This window comes from Candoia aspera, chromosome 9 (assembly GCF_035149785.1).
Source record: "Candoia aspera isolate rCanAsp1 chromosome 9, rCanAsp1.hap2, whole genome shotgun sequence".
NCBI lineage: Eukaryota > Metazoa > Chordata > Lepidosauria > Squamata > Boidae > Candoia > Candoia aspera.
Genome location: NC_086161.1, coordinates 22,238,048 through 22,257,197, shown reverse-complemented (window position 1 = coordinate 22,257,197; position 19,150 = coordinate 22,238,048). Strand labels below are relative to the sequence as shown.

At 42.3% G+C, this 19,150-nt stretch overlaps 1 protein-coding gene across 1 annotated transcript in view; it reads right to left on the bottom strand.

Moving 5' to 3' along the window:
* KAT6A (lysine acetyltransferase 6A) overlaps nucleotides 1-19,150 on the bottom strand; it is a 63,289-nt gene that overhangs the window by 30,958 nt on the left and 13,181 nt on the right. The window contains exons 3-6 of the mRNA XM_063311274.1: nucleotides 6,139-6,247; nucleotides 4,240-4,355; nucleotides 2,521-2,602; nucleotides 1,120-1,255 (exon numbers count right to left, since the gene is read on the bottom strand). Coding sequence (XP_063167344.1) covers nucleotides 1,120-1,255; nucleotides 2,521-2,602; nucleotides 4,240-4,355; nucleotides 6,139-6,247 — 443 coding nt within the window. The remainder of the gene's footprint in view (nucleotides 1-1,119; nucleotides 1,256-2,520; nucleotides 2,603-4,239; nucleotides 4,356-6,138; nucleotides 6,248-19,150) is intronic.

Below are 19,150 nucleotides of genomic sequence, written 5' to 3'. Positions count from 1 at the left end.
GAAGTAAATCTTCCAATAACAGGAATAGGTTTGCAATATTCTGCCCGCGTTTTGGAACAGTGAGTTTGGCACACCCCTGAATGTTTATCCTTTACACAGTTTCCCAGCCTTTTTGCACTGCATTAACGGACAAGCATCTAACTATTCAAATGCAATAATGAACAAAGTACTGCTCAAACTTCGTCGTTGCAGCAACGATTTTGAACTTTTGAGAGACAATATGGCTGCAGGAATACAAACGCTTTCCTTTAATGAGATCAACACCTTACTAGAAAAACTCTCCCCTGCCTTGTTTAGGAGGACCAGAAGGGGTTGCAATACAGAAGATAGACATACCCGCAAAAAATCGGGTGCAGAAAACGTTTCAAACGTTCCAAACTCAGAGCAAAACTTGTGCTAAGAGCTGTTCTAACCTCAAGACAGGCCCTGCTGAGTATTCCAAGCTTAAAACAAAATGTGAATGTTCTAAGGATTTGTTTCAAGATTTGCTCTAGCAGAACACAGTCAACTTCACTATTCTAATGAAACGTTCTGATGGAACGCTTCAAGTGGGACTGTTTTCTTCGGAGCTCAGCATAAAACGTATTTGTCATTTAATGCACAACCTTAACTCAAAAGCTGTTAAGTGTACATTCAAACCTTGTTCCTGAGGATCAAAGCTCACTAATGACTCTAAATCAAATTGAAATCCAACTCCCTGAAGGATTTTAACATAAAGGTAGCTCTTCTCCGGTTCTGCAAAATCTACCTTTTGCAGAAGTGTTCTTTTAGAAAGGAGAATTAAGAAATACGAATATTGATTTATATCATTCTGTAGACAGCGTTTCCCACCTAAATCTTCCCACGGCAGTACCCTTATTAGGCAAACTCCAAAGCCAGCAATGGAAAAAAATGCTGAAACCAAAGCAACGTCAAGTTTGAATATTAAAGAATTAAGTGAATCAAAAGCAAATGGGACATTGTGTTTAAAAGCAAAACCTATTCAAAATTTAAATATTAACCTCTTCCAAAGCAGTTACCAAGATTACCAAGACACTTGTCTCCTTAATTTGCAAAAAGGAGGACACCTCCAACAAAACTGCATCATCCCTATCATGCTCCACAATTCAGAGTACTTACGTTGCATTTTGGTTCTTTAATCTGTTTTTGGGACGTCCTATTGGGTTGGCATAACGCCGCTTAATCTGTGCTGCCTTTTTATGGAGTAGTTTTCTTCCTTTTTTACGTGGCCGACATATCTGACATATCCACATGCCTGTAAGGTACAGAACCACATCATAATACCAGTATATAGCTAAGGCCAGAGCAATATAGTCTTGCTTGTCTGTTTTCCATATTCCTACCTTGCTGCAATCTAGACACTTCTGGTAGCTTACACGGAATATAAAAACCGAATAAAACATCCACCAGGTAACAACTATAAAAACAGCAAGCCAACACCACCCAAACTGAAAACTACCAAGAATAAAAACAGGAAATGAAGACGGCATGCTAAAATCAGGAGGAATAGAACAATTCTGTTTTTAAAGCTTCCAACGAGGGGGCTCGCCTGATCTCAATTGTGAGGCTGTTCCACAGCATCAGCGCTGCCACAAAAGAGCAGGGCCTCCTCACTTTAGCCCCCTGGATTTTCCGAAAACATAGGATCAGTAACAGATTCACCCTATTGGACCTGATCAGTCAGGCTAGTACTCGTTGGAGTAGGTGGTCCTGCAGCTATCCAGGCACCAAGCCAAAAAGGGCTTTATAGGTTAAAACCAGCACCTTAAATTGTACCTGGAAACCAACTGGCAACCAACGCAGGGTCCACAAAACCAGTCTTATCTACTCCCAGTAACAGAAGCCAGAAAGTATGCAGGCTGCTGCATTTTGGATCAACTGTAATTTCTGGGTAGTTTTTAAGGGCAGCCGCAAGTAGAGCACATTATGGTAGTCTAGCTAGGTGGTGATAAGTGCTTGAGTTACTGCAGCTAGGTCCTTGTGCCTCAGGTGTGGTCACAACTGAAGCATCATCTAAAGCTGGGAATGAGCCCTTCTGGCCATGACTTCCACCCTGCTGTTCCATCAGGAGCTGTGAATCCAGAAGGACCCCCATATCATGATCCTGCTCCCTGATAGGGAGTGCCTGTCCCTCAAGGAACAACTCTACTGGTGATGGAGAACCCCAATGTATCCATAACAACTCAGACTTACTAGGCTTTGGGTTCAGCCTGTTCTCTCCCATCCAGATCCTGGCAACCTGTAGGCACTGGGCAAGGATACTGATGATACCACACCATGAACCATTGAATGACATCTCCCAGCAGCTTCATACATATGTTAAAGAGCAGGGGAGAAAACCTAGTCTTACAGTTCATTTTCTTAGCTACTTTCTAATAAAAAGGCGGGATCTTTTATTGTGTTGGAGTGCAAATGTATACATTGTTCTACCTATCAATTCCATCCTATGTGTTAAAGATTTCCATGTAATCTGAAAAGCTTTACCTTTTCCTCCTGCATAATATTTCAGCCCCTCCTTACCTTTTGGCATCCTTGTCAAAGGGGGATCACAACACTCCATATGAAAGCCCCGATCACATGAGTCACAAAATAGCATATTATCCTGTAAAGCACAGATGTTTCTGGTTAATATCTTGTACACGCAAACTCAAAGAGATGGTCTGGATGCCACCAATGCTTTTGGCCAGGACTCCAAATACCTAAGGTAGCCACTGCGATACAGTTGTTATAACAGTCCATCCCCAGCCACAGAAATTTGCTAGGTGACTTTGGACCAGGTACCATCTCTCAGCCTACTCACGGGGATGTTGCGGGGATAAAACTGGTGGTGCGAGCATGCTACCTTGTATTCCTAGAAGAAAGGTAGGATATAAATCTAACTAAACAATTAATGAATTAAGGGAATGCCTTCTTCATATTTACTCCCCCACACTCTGGAATGCCTTCTTCATATTTACTCCCCCACACTCTGATAAATAACATCTTATTTCCTATGCCTTGTTCATACCGTAAAATTAGCCGAACAGCCACAAAGACCACCACCTTTATGAAACCTTATGAAAAACCACCTTCAATAAGAGAGCCACCAGATGTAGAACTGGGTCTGCTTATGGGTCTGAGGGCTTTGCAATTTTTTTCATTTAGATTTGACTTCTGTCTGTACCAGTTAAAATTACAAATCCTTCTTGTTCATGTTGCAGTTTTGTTATTGATTACGTTGTCACTATTTTTTTTTTTTTTTTTTTGGCCATTCAATTATGTCTGATCCTCAGTGACTGCCTAGACTAGTCCCTGCAGTTTTCTTGGCAACATTTCAGAAGTGGTTTGCCATTGCTTCCTTCCCAGGGCTGAGAGAGTGTGACTGGCCCAAAGTCACCCAGCCAGCTTTCATGCCTAAGGCAGGACTAGAAATCAGAGTCTCCTGGTTTCTAGCCCGTTGCCTTAACCCCTAGACCAAGCTGGCTGTCATTTTAGAAATACTAGATATTAAATGAACTTTTAAATAAATTTGTCATCATTCTGGCAAGTAACATATTAAACTAACAAGCGTGAGAAATATTTTGCTAACGCTATTTATAAAGTGTCAACTTTTATTTTCACATATTTGTGTACTGCTTTTCCATTTAAAAAAAAAGCATCTTAAATAAGATAATGTTTAAATAAACAAACATAAATAATTAAGTAGAATCAACCAGCCTTCTCTACTACAAGCTTTCTAGAAAGGAAAGATGAAAAGGATCTCTTGGGAAAAACAAGGGCCACAAAAATATTCTCATGCAAACCAGCCCACCTAATGTTAGCCACAGAGTGTCACAAAGCAGCACTGGCATGTGATGATTTGAGAAGATGGTCAGGCCCGGAGGGGATACAGCCGTTCGTAAGATACAAGGCCCTTTGGAGCTTTAGAAAGGAACTCCAATGCTCTGGATTAAGTCCAGAAGCATGCTGGGAGTAACACAATTGGTACAACTGTTTCCTGTAGTAAGGGCTGCCAGACCTTCACCACACTCTGGGCCAGTCAAAGCTTCCGAGTAGCCCCAGGGTATCTTAGAGTGCTCTAACTTGGATGGGATGAAGATATACATGATTCTTGCCAATTCAAATCACAAGGAGAAGTGTGAGTACAAATCAGATGAATTCTGTAGAAGAGCTTACTCAAAGTTTTATCCAGACCAAGATAACCTGATATACCTTCCAGAACACTGACACAGCAGATAAACATTTAGCCCAAGTACTCACAGCATTCTTGCCCTGGTCTCGACAGGAACTGCATGTCTTGCACTCGATGCACTGCCATCGCAAGGCCTTCACCCGAACTGTTAATTCTGGGGAGAACTTCAAGCAGGATGGGTGACCTGTGCCAAGGATGCAGGAGCAATGTCCATGATGCCAAGGAAGAGCAGCCACGCTTACCGAAAGCACAAGTTACAGGTTCTAACGCAGTTCATCCCTGACATCCTGAGGGGACTCCTGGTTTGTCGTAACAGTTCAACACGTGCTTAGCACTTTGCATTGATTCACAGGATGTGTTTTTGGAACTTTTAGTTAAATGAGGAAGCCTTTAGTCCTAAAGGATTTTTGTGAATGGTTGAACCCAAAAGATTTAAACCTGTCCACGACTCATGTTAGACTCATACACTGGCTGTATAAAGAATAGTTTTTACAAGGTTTATTCTATAATTAAACATACGTTTTAAAAATGTCTAATCCTAATCTGGCACAATTTTAAAGCACCAATCACATAAGATTTGATAAATTTATCTATTTTCTTTTCACTTGCCTCCAGTGCACATTACTTTTGGACACAGAAAATACCTTCTGGCACTAAAAACCCTGCTCATAATGGAACAATTTGTCACCTAGTTTGAGGAAGCATTATTTATTTTTGCTGTAAGTTTGAAAATCATCCAATACTCCTTTCTGTTTACCCGTTGGTGCAGGTAAATTGATCTCTTTTTGAATAATTACAGGTAGTCCTTGACTTACAACAGCAATTGGGACTGGAATTTCCATCGCTAAGCGATGGCAATCCCTGCAGTCCTGGTTGCCATCATTAACCGAATCCCTTGGTCGTTAGGCGAGGCAACTTCCTGCCGGTTTCCCACGGCCAAAGTCAGGGGGAAAGCCAGCAGGAAGTCGCAAGTCCCAGGCCGGCAGGCAGGTAAGTGGCTGCTGCTGGGTGGGGGAGGGGGCAAGGGGATATGCGAGAGGAATTGGCGTGGGTCGGGAAGAGGGTGCAAGGGGGTGCGCAAGAGGTGCAGCGTGGGTTGGGGAGGGAGTGCAAGGAGGTGCACAAAAGGCGCAGGGCGGGGCAGGGCGGGGCACAAGGGTGCAAGGAAGCACATGACAAGCACAGGGCAGGTTGGGAGGGTGCGCGGGGGTGAATGAGTGGCCGGTGCAGCACGAGCACAGAGGGGCTGGGAGAGGGTGCGCGGGTGGGGAAGACTCACCCCAGCAGCTTGCGACCTTCCCTGCTGGCTCCCCCATTGACTTTCTGGGGAAGCCGGCAGGGAAGGCTGCAAATAGCAATCATGCAATCGCAGGATGCTGCAACTGGTTGTGTGAGCTGGTTGCCAAGCGCCCAGATTGCAATCACATGACCGCGGGGGTGCTGGGATGGCTGGAACTCTGAGGACTGGTCATAACCACCATTTGTTCAGTGCCGTCATAACTTCGAATGGTCGCTGAACGAATGGTCATAGGTTGGGGACTACCTGTTGAACACAAAGAGCTACGTCGTTTCAACTGACGCATAACTATAACTTCTAGTCCCCGCTCAACAAGGACAATGCACCAACACCTGGCTTAAAACAGTATACAGTAGTACATTCATGCAGATCTCTACTGAAGCTCTAATGGAAATCCCTGAATAGCTGGGACACAATACAGCTAAAACGAGTGCTAACGTCTGGTCCTTCCCTGCCACGGGCAGAAGCACCTAGCGATCAGCGCAGAAGAGCACGTTACAACAGTGCAGGGAAGGTATAATTATTCCCATTGCCTTTAGAGATGTTTACTTGCATTCAAGCCTAAGGATGTACAAAAGCCAAACACGGGGCGGCTCCAGCCAGAAGAACGAACAGATTGTCGCCAGTGCAAATAAATCTTATTGCCTCAAATACAGAGAGCACCACCTACCACTATTGCCGCAATCAGCACAAGAAATGAGCTCCTCGGGTTTCTTTTCTCGGTTTTGTTCTTTTGTACCAAGGCAGAAACTGCAGATTGGGATTGGTTCAGCAACTGGCTGCAAGGGGGGACGGGGGGAGAAAGAGAACACAGGCTTTCATTAGTTAGCATGTTTGCAAAGCACAGCATAAAGATACTACAGCAAAGAAGCCGAACTTCCACATCACCGTAATCAGAGATGTAAGAACTTGGGCTCTGGGACGGCTTCTCACTTTGAAATTCTAAGTACCTAATGATGAACACAGAGTTAAGGAAGCTAGGTCTGAATATCTCTGGCCGGAGCAAACATATGGAAAAAGGTGTTGGTAGCCCCTCAGTCCAAAGGGAAAGCTGGCTCAGCAATGCTCCTTTAGGCCCTGATAACGCAGGCAGGATTCAAGTCAGTAGTTTGAGAAGACCTAAAAGGTCAAGATTTCTGTCCAGAATCATTACAGTACCAACAAGTGCCAGCTAGGAATGGAAGAAGCCAATCTCTAGGTGGGGCCTTGGGAGAGTTATGCTCTCAGCCTAACTTTCTGCACTAGGCTGTCATTAAAACAAAGTACAGTTTCATGTGTTTCACTGCAAACTCTTGGAGGAAAAGTGAGACACAAATGTGATCAGTGGTCACACCCTCTATCCACATTCAGTATATGCCACCCAGTGTCAGCTGTTGTGACCAAGAGCTTTCACTTATCTGTGGCTCAAAACAAATGAGAGTTTGGTATATTTATATCCTTTTCTTCTTCTTTGAACCTGCAGGTTGAATACATGGGATAATGGTTATTATAAAAAAGAAGCAAGTTAGGTGCAAAGGTTACTTTCCTAAAACGTGCTAGTTCAACTACTTAACATTCTGAGATGCTCCCATAAAATTACCTGAAGACGGAAAAAGCCAGATCATACAAGTAGCTCCAGCATTTCAAAGCCAGCTTTCCCCACAACCACTAGGGCCCACTTTTCTTATAGATGTCTTCTATTGTAGAAGAATGTAAACTGTAATTCCAGCAATACTAAACTATTCAACATGCATAAGGTAACTGGAGCTAACGTGGACACTGGGATAGCAAAGATTTCTAATAACTAAATTATTCAGAGTGGTGAAACCACAAGCAGACAGAAGAGCAGATGGCCACCCTGTAGGCTGGGTGAATGGTCAACAAATGGTAAAAAGTATGAAATGCAAGTGCCAAATTATGGGTACAAGGATGATAAACCTAACTGACATAAATACTGATGGGACAAGAACTAGCTGTGCCAAAACAAGAAATCTAGCATTGATGTCACAGGGCACAAAAGCTTTCTTAATGTGTCAGTGAAAAAGGCAAACTCAGTGGTAGTAAAACAAATATCAGTAAAACAAAGCAAAAGCATTAATATTATGTAAACGTCTGGCATTCATCTTCTGTGACTTATTACAGCACAGAGCGCTTAAACGTTATGGAGTTGGCCAACGTCTGAGGCCATTGTCTCCCATGGCACCTGCACTATCTTCCAAGAACTTGGCAAAGAGAGTTGGTTCAAGAGCTTCACAGGTAAAGATGCCTGAAGACTGTTAGGATTTGGCAAATCACAGGCTACTTTGTACCCTTGCACACATGCCTCCAATTAAGCAATCCAACTGAGATCCCAGTGATCTCAGATCATTCACAGGGGTCTAAAGTAGCACACGCCACTCTTTTAGGCTGCTTTCTAATATATCCCAATCCTGACAAAAGACCAGTATAAGACTGCTTGTCATTCCTGGCTCATCAGAACGCTACCTCATACGTGGCACAAATTGCTCCCATCATGGAAGAAAAGGGATACTTACCAAGTCTTTAAAAAAAAAAAGTGGTAACCTTGTATTTCAAGTTTACTGATGGTAGGAAACAAAAAAACCTAAAATAATGGGACAGATGTGGCCTGCAGGACCACAAGGTTCTCTGTTTAGCTATAACTCATTTGGCCGTAGCGCTTTACATCAGCCACGTCAATCAGCTTCTTGATACTATCGGCCATACATCCTGCCTCAGTGTAAGTGGGTTGATCGCAAAGCCACCTGAAGAGGAGGATGGCTTCTGAGCAAGCCAAAACTAGCTACAAAGTAGAGATGGAATGTACCATGCCCAGTTTCTGCTGGAGATCTTGACTCTACGAACAAAACCCCAAACCAATCCTTGTATAATACAAGGAACCCCTATTATTGAGATTCTGTGTGATGACTCTGGATGTCCCCCTCTTCCTCATTCTCAGTGACACAATATCCAAGATCTCAACACAACCCCCCCGAAACTTACTAAATATAGTTGAATTTCTAATAAAGATACTAATACGATACCAATCCAACGCTTATCGAACTGTAAACCTCCCCTCCTTGTAGGTGGCAAATCTGCTGCCTAAGTAGAATAAGGGGCAGGTCACCAAACTAAATCTACAGGAAGTTCAGAATGCAATGTTTAAAAGGTGTAAGTGGATGTGCCAAGGAAGGAAGGACTGTAACCACTAACAGGTCTGTTCTACCAACTGGTAACAGACAGCAATAAATAAACTGTAAATCTGTCCTACCTTTTGCACCCTCAAAAAATTCTTGGGAAAGGTCAAGTCAAAACTTCTGCCTCTCATGTCACCTTTTTGTGTCACCTCACATGACTCTTTGCCCATCTGCTTTGGTTAGCTGACCAACAAGTAAGCAACTCTGAAGGAGAAACCGAGAAAGACTCTCAACAGAGGGTAAGGAAAACATTTTTTTCCTTACAGCATAAAGCTTCCCTCTAGCTGTCATCCCTAAGGGAGTCACTGAATAATAAACCAACAGTTTTACAAGTCCAGTCAACACCGGTACATTCAGAAGGAAAGCGTATTGAATGTTACTAGGATGCAGTTAGGATACATGTAATTACAGAGAGTAGGCAAGGAAGCCTGGGGAGAGTAATCTTTTGAATCAGCTATTATAGGAAGGGGTATACAATATCCCTGGTGATATATGTATGCAGCAAAGAAATCTACAGACAGCGAGGAAAGAAATAAACGTACACAACCGAAGACCTGGGAAAAAAGACAAGGGGCGGCAGAAAGAGAGTTTGGCAGACACTCAACTCTCTCTGCTGTTTTCCCTGTGAGCACATCTATCGATGTAATGTCACCAGAGCTGAAGGGAAAATGGGAGGGGGGCACATGGAAAGGGAAGAGTCTCAGACGGAGAAAGAGTGGGACTGTTTTAAGGATTGCCAGCTTCTCAGCACATAACACAAAAGCTGTCTGGGAAGCCCACTTGCCTGACAGAAGCAAAGGCTAAACTGTTCCCATAGAAAAACACAGAAGAGAGAACAATTTATGGAATGGCAGGTTTAATACAAAACACGCAGAGATGTATGCACGGAGGCAGCAGCCAACAATTCTCTTCTCCGGGCGTAAGGACTCATTTCATCTATTTTGGGAGTTATGAGTCCAGATGCAGACTGGAATATCAAATCCTGCTTGCAGAAAGAGGTCCTTTCCACATTATGCAATTTGCTGTTCCGTTTCTATCCCTCTGCTTTCTTAACTGCTTTAGGCAAACAACAGAGTGGAGGAGGGAGCAATGACAGTCTGGGCACCCAGTTAAAAAAACAGACAGGCACTAATGTTTACACATTGTAAGTACCTTGAGGCGGATTACTTTTATGTACTCAGAAAACAAGTATGAAGTGGAAAGTCACTCTGTGAGGGCAGATATAACATTTCTCCCTCCTATTTATCACTCTTACTCTGTAGAAATTTAACCTTGGATGCATCATTCCTGAAAGATTTACTTAGATCATCAAAATACATCCCTAATTCTCCTGCCCTTGCATTACTATTATGCAGAATATTATGGTGGAGGCAGGTTGAGGAGACAGGCGGTAGAAACATCCTAAGCTAGCTTCCTCAAATTGATCCCGTTTTCAAAGTCACAAGGGTCTTTAAACCAGCTTGTGTGCAGCTGCTGAATTTTTCAAATGAACATCCCCTTTTAAAGTCTCAAGATTAAAAGTATCATAAATCTCGAAACGCTCTGACAATGACTGAACTCTGTCCTTGGCCAATTGCACCCTTGGAAACTACAGAATCCTTTTAACATGCAGAGATTTTAAGAACAGTCCCTTTTTTTATCTCCTGCTGCAGGATCCATAAAATGTCACTCAGTTCTGACATCAGGTCCACAGCCTCAGAAGTAGCTATGAAGAACTCTTCTGGGAATCCATGTACTTTAAAAAAAACGTTATAAAACACCATACTTGACTCGGTAAGTTCATAAATAACTGCAACCTGACAAGTCAAGCGTTTCTTCTTTGCTTCTTTCTTGAATCAAACAAAAGATACTGCTTGATCCACTATACTAGTCTTATATCAACTGCCCTCTGGATAAAGTTAAGCTACAACTTTATCTGGAGGGCAGTAAGGTTATGCTTAGCAGTATGGGTATGGATGAAAAAAGCCATTGTTCAACACATCTACAGAATGCTAGGCTCAGTAAGGTGATGCTCAGGCCAGTCTTCCTCAACCTTGGCGGCTTTAAGCTGGGTGGACCTCAACACCCAGGATTCTGGGCGTGGAATCCATCCAGTTTAAAGCCACCAAGGTTGAGGAAGACTGACTTGGGCTAATGCTCTTCAACCTTTAAAGAATGCTTCTGAAAAAAGGTAATTGAAAGAATCTGTGAATTCCTCACCACTTAAGAGGGCATTCTCAAATGCCCTAGTCTTGTGGCACTTTTAAGTTCCTCCACCTTGAAAACATAACCACGTGAGGTTCCTGATGCGGTTCCTTATCACTTCAACTGCTATTACAGGGTGAAAACAATTACTATAAAAACATTTTTAAACTACTTACAGCAACCAGGATGATCGCCAAATAAATAAAATATACAGAAAAGCAGGTGTTATATAATACAGCAAATTAACAACAGAGCATAACAGCTCAGCAGAAACAACTCACAGCTACTGAACTATGGGGTGGAAACAACATCAGCCTCAAATTGTAAAAACTTGACTCGACTGCTCAGTACTCTAGTACTGGTCCTCATCACTGGGTTCACTAGGAATATGAGAGAGTTCATAAGCCACAATGAGGACACATCTCTTGGCTGGTCTTCGGCCAGAAACTGAAGTCAGAATAAAATAGTTTATTTCAAGCACTGATCCACTGCAGGAAAGCATCTTGGATAAAAAATAAACTAGCCCTCTCTTGAAACCCTCAAAGGAAAAATATTCCAATAAGCAATGTTGAATACCAAAAAAGTTCCCACTAAGGATCCATGGATTAATCTATTAATCTGTGATCCTCTGAGGACATCTACTTCACCGTGGAATAGTTTTTACCATTAAGAAGATCCTCCAAAATCTATTTCCCTCAATTTATTATTATAATTTATTTATTACTACTACCAGTAGTCCTCAACTTATGATGGCAATTGGGACCAGAATTTCCATCACTAAGCAATGCGATCGTAACGTGTGACCACATTGCTTAGCGGCAACAATTCCTGCAGTCCCAGTTGCTGTCATTAACTGAATCTTATTGTTGTTAGGCAAGGCAACTTCCTGCCAGCTTCCCACAACCAAAGTCATTGGGGAAGGCAGCAGGACGTTGCAAGTCCCAGGCCGGCAGGCAGGCAAGTGGCTACTAATGGGTGGGGGCAGGCAAGTGGCTACTAATGGGTGGGGGAGGGAGCGAGGGTATGCGTGGGAAAGGATATGCAATGGTGTGAAGGGGTGTGCAAGAGGCATGGGTTGGGGAAGGTGCGCAAAGGTGCAAAGGTGTGTGCAAGAGGTGCAGCGCATGTCAGGGAGGGTGCACAGGGGTGTGCAAGAGGCTCAACATGGTGCCGGGAGGGTACACAAGGAGGTGTGCAAGAGGCATGGGTCAGGGAGCAAGAGCACTTGTCAGGGAGGGTACGCAAGAGGCACGGTGTGGGTTGGGTGCACAAGGGTGCGACGGGGTGCGAGAGGTGCAGGTTGGGGTGGGTGAGCATGAGGGTGCCTGGGGGTTTGCAAGTGGCCGGCGCAAGCGCAGAGGGGCTGGGGGAGGATGTGCAGGTGGGGGAGGCTTGGCCCAGTGACTTGTGACCTTCCCTGCCAACTTCCCCACTGACTTTCTGGGGAAGCCGGCAGGGAAGGCTGCAAATGGTGAACATGTGATCACAGGGCACTACAGACGGTCATAAGTGTGAACCCGTTGCCAAGCACCCAGATCGCAGTCACATGACTGTGGGGGTCCTGGGACAGCTGAAACTTAAGAGGACCAGTTGTAACCACCATTTGTTCAGCAACCTCATGACTTTGAACGGTCACTGAACAAATGGTCATAGGTCAAGGACTACCTATATTATTTCTAATCTCTCCCTTCTCCCCTGAAGCAACAGAAAACAAGTTACTCGAATCTTCCACACAAGTCTTCAGATATTTCAGGAATATATCAACATTCCTCTTCCTCACTATTTGTCATTTAAGACAGGGAAGAGCTTACCTGCCCACTGGACACATTGAAGTTTTCAATGCGGCCAATCTGAATGCGATTAATTTTAACTTCCAACAAAAACGTTTTCCATTGCAAAAACAGTATCTCAGTGCATCACAAGAACCTTTCATGTGACCTTCAGTCCATAATAAGCCATCCCTTCTAAGCTTTAAAAAGTATAGCTTTTACCATTGGTATTAAACAATCAATAGTCCTTTCTGAATACTGATGTCCTTAAAAGAATGTAAGTGCTGGTGATGGGCATATCCAATGAGTAGCATTACAATTCCAATATAAAGAGAATATATACTATATACAATTACAGGTAGTCCTCTCTTAACGACAGTAATTGAACTGGATTTTCCATCACTGAGCAAGGCGGTCATAAAGTGTGACATCACATGACTGCATCGTTTAGTGATGGCAATCCCAGCAGTCCCCATTGCTGTAATTAAGCAAGGATCACCCATCGTGAAGTGAGGATCTCATGTGACCATGACTTGTGACTCCCTGCCAGCTTCCAGCAAAGCAATGTCAATGGGGAAGACAGCAGGAAGTTGCAAGTCCTGGGCGGCTTACAAGATGGCCGGCTGGCTGGTGAGTGCTAAGGAGTGCGGTCAGGTGGGGGGGATGTTGCAATGGTCAACAAATGCAGCAGGGGGGGGGGTGCTGTGGCACCACACAAGTGGGTGCACACTAAGAGTGTGGGCAGGGGGTGTTGTGGGCAGGCGCACACTGGGATCTCATACTCCGTAGCAAGGCTCCTCAGGAGAAAAAGTTGCAGGAGCAACTTGCGACCTTCCCTGCCGGCTTCCCCGTTGACTTTGCTTGTGGGAAGCCGGCAGGGAAGGTTACAAATGGTGATCACATGACCAGGGGACACTGCAACAGTCATAAGAGTGAGCTGGTTGCCAAGTGCCCAAATTGTGATCATGTGACTGCAGGGGTGCTATGACAGCCAGAATTTTGAGGACCAGTCGTAAGTACCACTCATTCAGCACCATCGCAACTTCAAATGGTTGCTGAACAAGTGGTTGCTAACTGAGGACTACCTATACAAAATGTATTTGAAAAGAGGTTAAGGCAATGGGCTAGAAACCAGGCGACTGAGAGTTCTAGTCCCATCTTAGGCATGAAAGCCGGCTGGGTGACTTTGGGCCAGTCCCTCCCTCTAAGCCCAACCCACCTCACAGGGTTGTTGTTGTGGGGAAAACAGGAGGAGGAAGGAGTATTAGGTATGTTCCGCCTCGAGTTATATATCCCCCCCAAAGGTGGGATAGAAAAAAAGAAAAGAAAAATACTCTGGATTCAGCTACCAGCTACACTGTATCTATCCACCAGAATCCAACCCAATCAAAATGTATATTCACTCGTTTTTGCATTTTCAGACTACCTTCTTTCACCTGCCTTTTCAACCTACTTTCCTTCTCTTGTATGCTTTGTCTTTTTGGCCTCACAGAAGACTGTACATTTTTATTTGACTATTTTCCTGAGTCACTTGGCAGGCTTACTTTCATTTGCAAAGTTGGATAAAGTATTAGAAATAAGATTTCCCTAAAATCATTTCAGAATTGCAGTTTTCTATTCTGTTCCACATCTTGTATTTGTGCTCTTGTCGCTGGTATAATTAAAAAAAATGTTAACCAAATGCAGTACAGGCAGACCAACCCTCGCATTTACAACCATTGCCGCATCCCACGGTCATGTGATTGCCATCTGAGTGCTTCACAACTGGCTTGCAGACAGAAGTAAAATCCTAACTTGTGGTCATGTGATGTTTCACTTAATGTCGCTTTCCTTAACAACCAAAGGGGAAGTGAGGTTGTAAGCCCATCGCAGTCATGTGATTTTCCACTAAGCAACCGTGGCGCTGAGCAACAGAGTTGCTGGTCCCAATTGTGGTTGCTAAATGAGGACTACCTGTATGGCTTCATAACTGGATCTTAATAGACACTGACACCTAAACATGACTATGCAGAGCTGGAAAGCTGGATTCTTGTATTTCTGGGTTCCCGTAAAGTACGATACGAAGGAGTTCGTCCATTAAAAAAAATCAGATATATTTAAATCACCTTTCACTGAAATTCTGTTGCCTACTGATGTCAGCCAATTAGAATTAAATGCTAGACTGCTGATTAGAGAAAAGACACTGAGATTAGAGAAAAGACACTGACTAATTTTATGGTGAATTGGAAGCCCCTTTTGGACTTTTTTGCGTGAAACAGTAAAGAATGAAATGATATATGGATTTGATGATTAATAATAGTAGTTGACAATTAAAAAAAGGATGTTATCTTGTAACCTTAGAGTAAGAGTTTAATGTAAGTTTTACTTATATCTGTTGTAAAAGGAGTTGGGCACGATTCCTTTTTCTATTTCTGTTCTCTTCTTTTTCTTTTTTTCTGCACCTCTATTCTCTTTATTAGTTTCTGTTAGATTCTTTTTCATTTTAAAATTTAATTAAGTTATTATAAAAAAGGAATTAAATGCTAGACCGCTGCTGAGCACACAAGCTTTGCCTTCCAAGGCCCAAATCACTCCAATCCAGGATCGCTGCTTTGACCTCCCTTTACTGGACAGACGTTCCTCCTCCTTTTCCCAGACCAGAAAAATCATCGGAGCCCAGCACCCCAGGTCTGAGAGCACATTCATGAAATGAGCTGCGCCTTCAGCAGTCCTCACCTCACTCACTGACTGAGCAAATGGATAGAGGGCTTTGCACTGGAATTTTCTTCTACAAGGATAAGACAAAGATACTCTTTTGGATTTATTTTACCACAAAACCACCATCAGGGATTTTGCACTGCCCACTCAGGAACAAATACAATTATAGATGAATACATGAAGAAAAGAACAGCAAGTTCTTAGTAGCAGCTGCCCATCCTTTTTCCCCAAGCAAATCTTCCTTGTAGGTATCCCAAAGATTAATGACAGGCACAATAATTCAGAGAAGTAAATCCAGCTTTTCACCTCTACAGAATTTTCTCAGAAAGACCAAGAAGAGAGAATTTTTTATAAAATGATGTACCGCTGGTATATGACACCAGATAAATTATCTAAGATGTATAAAGGTACCTCCAGTCAATGTTGGAAATGTGAAAAACATGGACATTTCATCATGCATGGTAGACTTGGGAAAAAGCAAAAAAAAGATACAAATGCTTATGATACAAAGAATTTTGAAGATTAATATTGAGATGAAACCTGAATTTTTTTTTATTGGGACTTATGGATAGTCAATTAGAAAAGATTTATGGAATATTTGTTTTATGTATGGTAACTGCAGCAAGATTATTATATGCACAAGGATGGAAAATACTGAAACACCCACAACAGAGGAATGGATTGTAAAGATGGCAGAATTAAAAGGAACAGCCAATACTGACCTGTTTGGTCAGGGACAAAACAGTAAGTACTTTTATAAAAGACTGGAAACCTTTTACGGACTTCTGGGTGAAAATGGAAAAAGTGAAATGGTGATTTCTGGATTTGATTATTGAAAATTGATTGAATAAAGGGCCAAAGGGACTATTGTAACGTTAAAGAGGGAGGGGGGATAATGAGTTTGTAATGGCTGCAAAGGTCAGAAGCCACTTATTTTTTTTCTCTTTAACTGTACTGTTTTCTGCACTTTTTCTTTTTGCTTTTTCTTTTCTTTCTTTTTCTTTATATATTTCTGTATTTGTCTTTTATCTCAAAAAGTGTATTAAAAAAACTTAAAGGCTGCTTTTTTATTTAACCGTTGGTTCTTCAACGTTCAGTATTTTAAAACTCTGGTGGGCTGAACTTACTGTGTTTTAAAAAAAAAAACAAAATAAAACAGAGGACATACTCAGAACCAAGTGCCCATTATGAGTCAAGTGAAGAAGTCCTTCAACTCTCGTCTCCCCTGACACTACATCAGTGAAGAAGTTGGCAAATCCTTCACAATGCTGTTCACAACAGCAGGGCACTGCAATTCAGAAGAAAGAGGCTGGGTGTGTAAGAATGAAAGCAGAGGAATCCTTGAAATTTGGGGCAGTGGAAAGCCAGTTGAGACATTAGTTGCCTATCCCTGATTTACGGCACAGCAGCCTGGTCCACAGATAGGATGCAATGAACGTTTCACCATATAATTAATACCTTATTCAGGTACTAACATGCAAAACATAAACTTAATAAACTGTCAATTGTCCTATTGATATCTATATAAATATCACCAATACTTGTTGGCAAAAGGGTCACTGCCATTGGCCGCAAACCAGCCCCAATCATTTCACTACTATGTGCCAATGGATAGGTATTTATTGTTCTTAATTTCCACGAAGATTTCCAAGGCGTGGCTATTTCTAAAACATACAAAAACAGCTACAGTTCTTAAGGTGTGTCCCCTGAAGATTGGAACATTCCCCAAGATTTTCAAGTTGATCCATGCATTTTTAAAATTAACTCCAGCTGTAACAAAGATGCATGGTATTAACGTGAACTGGCTTTTCTTGGGCCAAACAAGAGGAAAACATTCCTTATTTCTATAAAAAGCATTTATTATTGGTTCAGTGAACATGTTCTATCACATAAAGAACTACCATTTCAAAAACAACTTTATGGCTGACAGTAACTCAGTTCTCAGCTTCCCTTTGGCAATAACAAGGAAAGAAAAAAATTAGTTTTTAAACTTGGGACTTCAGTCTGAACAAACAGATATAAAATATCCAAAGTAATGACAATGCCATAAAGTGGAAGGGAGGCAGGAGGCAGGAGGAGGAGGGGAGAGAGAGAGAAAGAGAAAGAGGCTAGCTTAGTACTCTTAAAATACATTTTACTGATTTACACCAAACATCGTCATAATGTGATTTTGTCCTTTTATAAACCACATTTTCCTTGAGCTACTCTTAGGTGTGAAACAGGAAATCTGACTCTGTATAAAAAATTGTCTATGTCAGGGATCCCTTATGTGGCCCCCTAGATGATGATGCACTGAAGCTCACATCATCCCTTGCTAATGACCATACTGGCTACATTCCTCAGAGGAGTTGTAGAGTTGCATAGCTATCACATCAATGATGTACGTATGGTAAACCCTAATTCCCTCAAAGCTTGCAGTTTACTCTCGTGTAAATATATGGCTGTGTGCATCTTCGCTAGCTTCACTGGGGAGTGAGTGCCTTTACTTCTTGAGCCGTTTCTTCCAAACTCTCCTTCACTCTGTGACATACAACTCGGCACTCCAATACCTTGACCAACAATTGTGCAATATCCATGACCTTGGAGTTGTCTCAAACACACACAGCAACAGAACTGCATCCAAACACTGAAGCAACAGCTAGAAGGTAATCATAAGCATCGGGATAGGACTCCAAGCATCACATCCTCTCCTAGCAAAGGAAGGTGTTTGCCATGGTAAGGTCACTGTGTTATACCTGCCCTCAAGTGTCTTCTTTTCCATCCATATTCTCTTCAGTGTAAGAACATAACAGCTGAGGCCTACTACAGCCTGTTTTTAAAAAGACACCCCTACAACCTGCCACCACCTTCTTCCAGCCTTACTACTGTGTGCAAAGAAATTCCAAAGGGTCTACTACTTAGTAACACAGCAGACACAAGCCACAAAACAGCAGAAGGAAAGTACTACACTTTACTGCATTCTGTAATTTGGCTGTTCCTGCATAGGGAAAGAATGTAAATCCTTCCTTTTATTCTTTCAATAAAAATGATGCAATTCCTAGACAACACAAACTGTTAAAGTAACTACATTCCCAATCCTGTAATATTGCACACACCAACTACAACCCTACCCCTTTTTGGCCAAGCCCAGTTTATGCTGCAAAACAACACTCAGAACACAATATGGAAAAGTAATAAACAGTAAGATACACCTAATTTTCTAAAATACATATATCATGGAACTGACCTCTTTTTGGCACATCATTACCGTCGTTAAGCCACAGAACACCGAAAGGAACAAATAACCCCTTTAAAGTTTAAATTTAAAGAAAAGAATTAAGTTGCACAGACTTAGAAGAATGTACTATGCCATATAACCAAGCTGCATTTTCTTAGGATATCATAAAAATTTGAGGGGAAACATTTTGGTAGATGATCATGGCAGGATGGAGCTTTGCTTGACATATCTATATGGCAAAGAAGGAAGCAGAGACAACACTTAACTTCATGGAGGAAAAAGTGAGGGTTGGCTGCAACTGTCCCCAGGATTAGATTCATCTATACTGTACAGTACTGATCTGTTCCAATTCCATAGATAGATAAACAGATCTTTCAGCATCTTTTAAATTGAAAGTTAAGTATACTTGTTTTTAATTAACACTCATTAAGAATATACCTAAAGGTAGTGTTCTGAACCACACGTAACCATTTGTTACTACCTATACATCAGAGATAGTCTGGTTTAATTGCAGATAATAGAAGGGAACAAGCTCATCAGTGAGAGGTGGAAGCAGGGCAATTAACAGTTTTTCATCCTTAAAGAACCCAGCAAATAAATCTGGAAGCTAATAGCTGACGAAAAGTTATAGCAGCCAATCTC